Source organism: Rhea americana, unplaced genomic scaffold (assembly GCF_003343005.1).
Source record: "Rhea americana isolate MKP2758 unplaced genomic scaffold, rheAme1 scaffold_3, whole genome shotgun sequence".
In the NCBI taxonomy this organism is placed as follows: Eukaryota; Metazoa; Chordata; class Aves; order Rheiformes; family Rheidae; genus Rhea; species Rhea americana.
In genome coordinates this window covers 9,653,216-9,660,545 of record NW_028186423.1, presented here as the reverse complement: position 1 = coordinate 9,660,545, position 7,330 = coordinate 9,653,216, and the positions used below count along the sequence as shown (strand labels likewise).

General features: G+C 33.0%; 1 protein-coding gene across 1 annotated transcript in view; it reads left to right on the top strand.

Moving 5' to 3' along the window:
- The window catches only part of KLHL1 (kelch like family member 1), a 248,194-nt gene extending 245,369 nt beyond the window's left edge, over nucleotides 1–2,825 (top strand). Inside the window, exon 11 of the mRNA XM_085309552.1 lies at nucleotides 2,766–2,825. Coding sequence (XP_085165678.1) covers nucleotides 2,766–2,825 — 60 coding nt within the window. The remainder of the gene's footprint in view (nucleotides 1–2,765) is intronic.
- Nucleotides 2,826–7,330: the final 4,505 nt, after the last annotated feature.

Sequence of the window (7,330 nt, the reverse complement as noted above, 5' to 3'; positions counted from 1 at the left end):
ATGCTCTAGGTGACCCTTCTGAGCAGGGAGGTTGGACTAGATGATCTCCAGAGGTCCCTTCCAACCTTACTGATTCTGTGATACGGAATCATGTATGAACTGATAAATTGTTGATTAATAAATCGTTGATGAATGGTTKATTATTCATATCAGTGTGATTTAAAGGCCACAGGCCGTGTCTTGATTTCACTGATCTGCACTGTAGCCTCAGCACTTACTGCTGTAACATCAGGTAGGTTACAGCTGTAGAAACCAAAAGGGGCAACAGCAACTGCTGAAAACCTGAGTTATGACTTTTAGACCATGCAATTGAAAAGACACCTTGGGCCATGATTTCTGGATATTTTTTGCACCTTATTACACCTCTTGAAAGACCTTGTATCAGAATGTCACTGTCAGCTGTTAGTCCTCTTTGCCTTGCCTTTTCAACGAGGGACAAAACTATGGCTTCTAGTATCAGCATTTCAGGCTCTGAGCATTTAATTATTCATGTATTAATTTACCCAGACTTTGCATTTCATCCTTAGCATGTTAGGTTGCGTTTTAATAATTACAGTTCCAGGTGAACATATGAAAAAAGGCAGTATAAGTGCAATGATGCTCTTCATTACCCATGAAAAGCAGTAATAACGCCTACACTTCTCACAGATTGAAGTTACAATAGATCAGCAGGATACAGTAATAACGTTAYGAAAAATCATTTTAAAGGTAATTTCCCTGTAACACACTACAGATGAAATCTTTTTTGTCTGTGTGATATCCTGCACGTGAAAACTACTTAAAAGAATTTTTAAATAAAGATGCTAGAATATAYGTATTTTTAAAAGAATGTTTAGAAATCTCAGGAACTAGTTATTTCTCAGTTTTACATTTTAGTCTACCATCATTTTAGTTCTTACTTTTTAAAAATATATCTCTACAGGAAAATTCCTTGCTTTTCTTTTAATATCCAACAGTATAGCAAAGGTRATGTCCAACAGTACATCAAAGACTGACGTAAGTTAATGCGTTAGTAAAGAATAATCTTGCAGCTGAACTGCAACMCCAAAACCCTGCAGTTAATTTCTTTCTATCTTGTGACAGGCYTCCTGTGTGACTTTGAATAAAATCATTATATTATGTGCTGGTTCTTCATTTTTAATATAAAAATAAGCCCATTAATCTTTCCCTCAACATTTGAGATTTTCTTATTTTTAACCAGAAACAAGATTTTATAAAGTTACCTTATAGTGAATATTGCTATATCTTGTTGGGGATTACATATGATTTAAAGTGCAAACTTTAAGGTATCTATGCATTAAGGTGCAGATGCAGCTTAATAGGAAGAGCAAAGMCTAGTACTTGACTTCTTATATATTATTCTAAAATTCTGATTAACATTTAACTATTAGGTAAATATATTGTTATTTCAAGAATTTCTAACAGACAGTAGCTGACAGTTTATTTTAAATAGTAACCATAAAGACTGGGATTCATATTGCCAACTTCAGGGATAGGGTTTACTGGGACAGTAAGGGTGGGATTTAGCTCCAGATGAAAATACCTAAATTTAGCTAGCTATCTCCCTTTGATCTAGGTGACTAAACTACTGTCATAGTCAATGTGTCAATTCAATGCTGCCTATTCATATTTTGTTAAGTTGCCCAACACAGGCATCTAGTACTTTTGAGATACCTTAGGTTGGCACAGCTGTTGTTCAACAGCTTTCTGCAAAAGGGGTCAGGTCTTCTGCAGGCTTTGCTATTTTTACTAGATCTTTAATTTTGAAATAATATTTTCTCCAGCATGTCTTGGGTGGAAGCAGCTGAATGAAACTCTTAACTAGAAAAGAAGAATCTGGAGAAAGTCAAGCAAYCAACTGCTAGATTTTAGCTCTAGTTATCTATATCATTTGAGGTGCTGTAGGGGTCTATTGCTGCAGAAAGGAGAACTTCCATGGCTCCTTGGTCCCATGCAGGTGTCTTGGATACCATAGGGCTTTCCAAACGGCACAGGATATTTAGGCAACTGAACCCTGTCTTTGATATTTACAGCATTGATATCCACATCTGAAATAGTCTTTTTACCTTTACTTTCTTTGTAGCAGCTGTCTTCAACAGCTAAATCTTACAGTAGATCATAGATTAGATATTTTCTACTTGGATATCTATCACAGGAGCTTGTGWTGTACTGATTCTGTTGTTCCAATAGTGAGGCAAGGTAAGTATTTAAAGATTTATTAAAATTTATTCAGATAAATTGAAGTAAGTCCCATAGATTCCAAGGAATATGTAATATACTGTGGAAGAAGCGATATATCCCCTCAAACCACTTTTAATCAAACTTTCTAAGAATGGGGAATAGCAGCTTTTTTTCTTTTATATTTTAATTTAAAATATTTGTAAAATTTGATATTTATTTTTACAAATCTTCACTGTAACCTGTCTGTTATATAGAGTTCATAGTTAAATAGAACAATAAAACACTTGTCTAAAATTTCACTGAAAATATATACTATAAATAGGAATCAAATCCATTGTGCTATTATCTGGCAACAATTCTACAATYATATTGTCTTCCTGCTCTCACTTTCTCAAATGAAAGATATAAGATGTGAGTAAGCAATTTTAAAAGTGCAATGCTAGGATATTAGTGGGTTATATTTACTTTTATCTTTTTATACTCCCATTAATTTTGACCATTCCAGAATAATGCTGACACAGCACTTCTTCCCTTTCTTGCATGACTTCTTCCTGTGCCATTAATTTATATCTTTTTTTCTGCAGATGGCTTCCCTAAATATTGGAAGAGCTGGTGCCTGTGTTGTAGTCATCAAGCAACCATGACTTTGTCAGCACTGCTTAGGATTTTACTGACTGTGAAATGATTATTTTTCTATCAGACAAGAAGAATGATAACTTAATGAGAACAAGGATTTACACAGTGAATACTCTGTTGATCACAAACTTTAAGAAGTTCGAAAAATGAGAAAGATTAAGGATTTATGCCCTATACAATCATAAAAACTGTTCACAGTCAGTGAACAAGAAAAAAGTCAGTCTGTTGTAAGAACAGATATGTGGATACACAAGAACAAGTGCAGATACTGCTCTCCAGAGTGTGTGCTGCAGAGCTGTGTAATCAAAAGCACCGAAGGACAGTGCTACATAAGGACCAGGAGGGAATGGAAGGACYGGTTTCATTGCTCCAAGAGTTTTAACTGTAGAAACATCAAAGTACACTTAACTACTTTTAAACTGTAATTTTTAAAAGAGAAAAGTAGATAATATTATAGTGTTTTTCTGTCAAGGTCTTGTCCTCAAATAGGTTATGGCCTTCCCACTTAGACATGTAGTTCAAGGGAAGAGAATTGGTTTTTCTGAATATTATCTCTCATTCATAATGATTAAGTTGTTGCTTTGCAATCTGAAGAGAAGTAAAAATAAAATTAAATCAACAAAATCATTGTTTTGGTAACTTTGGATTGTACCTGTCTGTCAATATTACATGTCTTAAAGAGAGTCTATTGAAGGTGGAGCCTGAATGTTTGCACAAATTATGCACAGAAAAAGCAAACCTTTTGCTGCACTGGGGCTTTGTTGAAAATGTGCGAGTCAAAGGAGCAGTTTCATAACTCTTTCTTAATCCTATATTCAATTTAAGCATGTCAGTTCTGGTCATATTTTTAATGCATCTTCTGCATGTTAGAAGCCTGTTAAGGACTGGAAAATACAGCCTGTTACTTCATTGCACCATGTAACAGATGAACCACAGCCAAAGGAGATCTTAGAGCCTCTTTTAATTTAAACTGACAGCTCCTCATTTCATTTCAAGAGGGGTAAAAATATTTTATTTCTTTCTGATGTTTACACATGTGCAACTCTGATTATAGGTGYTGATCTATAACTTTCCATTTATGACCGAGAATTACTGCAAGTACGGGATTCAGAATGTATAGAAGTAGAATAAGGCAAAATTAGACCATTTGATTTAATAAATCTCATATAGTAGATATACTAGTGTTATACTAGTGTCATCTGTGCTTCCTTTTTGTATTGATCATTTCTGGCAGTAATGATACATTGAGCTTTTGCCTTGGCATTAGAGTTGACATTAATGTTTTCTGTTTGCTCAGCAGAATCAGTTTGAATCCTAACACTATTATTGAAATATGAAATTCTGTTATTCAGGAAAACCCAGGCTCTGAGAACAGGCCTACCAAATATTTTATTTTCTTTAAAGGCTTGCTGACCTTTTAAGAAACATTTCATTATCTAAATATAACAACCTTGAACTCCTGTGTTGCTAGCAATTTTTGGGAGGAATTCCAGTTATAGATAATAAAGCTTTCCTAGTGGAAATCTTTTAGATCATTGGAGTTGTAAAGATAAGTATAGCTTCATGCTTGGGACATTTGATTTGAAGAAGTATCTCCTTTTAACAACAGCAGAGCAATATGCAGTTTGAAGATCTTTGTTTCCTGACACAAACTAGGTTATGTTTTAACACATAAGTATACTGCCTTTTTTTTCTTTTTTTGCGTATGTTTTTCTATACTAATTAGAAACCAGTTGCAAAATCTTCAATATTAGTTTTCCACAGTCAGTTGTCTATTACTTTTCTACAAATCTTTCCTCACTTGATATTCTGAAGCCAAACCCACAAGCTTCTACAATTCTAACTTCAATTAAATATGACGATGTTAGCATTCAATTCTCCTACACAGATACCTGATGATCATAAATTTTAATTTTAATTCTATTTTCAGACTTTCCTTTGGAGTACATTATATTCATATATGATAGAAATATTCTACCTATATGCTTACCTTCAAAAGAACTACCTTTACTCACAGCAATCTATGGCAGATATTTTCTTTCTGCCCCTTGATTCTTTTTATTCTCAGATTCCTCATTCCCACTTTTAATTTCCCTTTATTATTTCCAAAATTATTTCCATCTAAAAATTTCAGATTACTATATTTTTCTAAATCTGAAACAGCAGTGAAAGAACAAAGGATTCAAATTGAACTCAATAGAAAAAACTCAGCAAGCAAACAGGCAAAAGTAAATTTTTTGCTCTAACTCTGAGGCCACCATTTGTAATGTGTTTCTATCAATATAATAGTGTTACAAAAATCAGTTTGCAAAAGAGAGACTAATCTTGTGACCCTCTATTATTTATAGAACTTATGATTTTGACCTTGTAGTTCTGGACCCTTCTTTTAAATTACTTTTTACATTTACAGCTTTTATTGTTGAGAGTGATGGATGCTAGAAATATAGTTAGTATTAGTGAAGGATCTACTTAGAAAATACTATTAAATAATCATTGCTTAGTAGAGCTCTTTTATTCTGGATATTTGGATCCAATTTTATTGCTTGTCACAAATAAGACAACAAAAACATTCATACAAGAATATTATTAGCTTCTTTTTAGTTATAATTCTGCAATATATATTTGTGGTTTAGGTCCTTACAATCAAAATATTAATATTGTTTAGAAACAAAAATAATCTTTTTAAAAATTCCTTTTGTGTACAAGACACACTTTTACTTATATATGGAACCTCCCAAAGTTTTAAGTCGATTTAAGGATGCTTTCAGGCAGTTGTCTGCCTCATAATGTTATTATGATAAGCTAACATTAGTGGACATATGGGAACCATTGTGGCACAGAGGAAAAAGATAATTTTCTTAAGTACCATTCTCTTCTACAGAACACTACCATCAAATGACCATTMTTTACAGCAGTATTCATGTTAATTGTTTCAGAAAACTCTATATGGGAATCATTCTTCGTATTGTTTAGAAGGGCCAAACAATTTCCATCGGATATATTTACACAATTCTTAATGACTTCAGTAAAAATAACTCACAAGTGAAATTGGAAGTATGTAAGTTTTAATAGACCAGACCTTGATGTGCATGAGCAAACACCAAAAACAGTACGCGCAGTAATTACTATGAAGAGCAAGTTTTCCACTATACAAGTCTTCCCTTACTGTATGTGCACAACRGACTGTGCATAACACAAAATGTGCCATTATCTAAAATTTTACATGAATTATTTCATTATCAATAAAGAGAGAAGGCATTTCTGCAAAGGGTTAAAATGAGCTATTGTAATTATTCTTAAACTACAGAAATAAAGTTACATGAAAATTCCTGAACTATTATGAGAAACTTAGACATTTGACTATGTGCATATATGAATTTTCATGGTACCTGAATAAGTATAAGACTATTTACTTATATCTACCACTTGGAACAGGGCACCCTACTCTTTTACCATCAGCATTTCCTACACACACACACACACACACACACACACACACACACACACACACACATACACACACACACACACGCGCGCGCATCTGTGCATATATGTGTGTGTGTGTCTGTGTCTGTGTTTCTGTGTTTAGATTTATATGTTAAAAATACAACAGTATATTGAGTCTATGTACAAAAAATTACCATTGCTGTCTACTTACTCTGCTCCCTGCCCCCTGCCCCCTAGATTCTTTTTATAATAGARAGGCTAACTATTATTAGGCACATTTTCCCACAAAATTGTTTCTAGTGAAAGCAGCAAGTATAATAGTACAGGATACTGGTAACCAATTCCTTACCARTCTATTTTCAAAGTAGTGGACATGCATGGCATAAACAAAGAAASACTTATACTTCTTTTCCAAAGTAAAACTTTTCTGATATGTCTTCTGTGCTTTAAAATTTTACACATTTAAAAAAGAAATGTAAATATTTTAAAATATGAAATATAAAAATCTTCCAAGTGTGCATAGATTACTCCAACTTTGCAAAGCAGTACTTCTGTTTATGCGTAATTTTTTCAAGATCTCAATTATGGCTTCCAAGTTTCTTGTAGGTGTGCCTGTTTGTCAATGCATCTCATTATCTTCAATTTTTTTCCAGTACAAAAGATATTTATATTTATGCAATTAAAATATTGGACACAATATTTACTATTCAAATTTAGCATTTCTATATAATATGMATAAAACAGAAATCAGAATTTCAAATTGTTCACAGAACAAGTTTCCAACGCTGGAAAAAGATTGATTCAGAGTTGTTGTTGTTGTTGTTTTTCCTACAGAATATAACRTCCACTGCAATTTGCATAATATTTATCAAAATAACACAAGAGAACAATTGTGCGAAGAGTAATACAGTGGAATAAGAGTATCTAAGAAATGTTAAAAGAATATCTGTAGAAACAGACTTTTATTACCTGCAAGAAKACATTCCTTGAAATGATTATATTTTATTCTCAATAGAGGCAGTTAGATTTTAGAAAAATAACTTTTCAACCAATCTTCTGGCTCTTA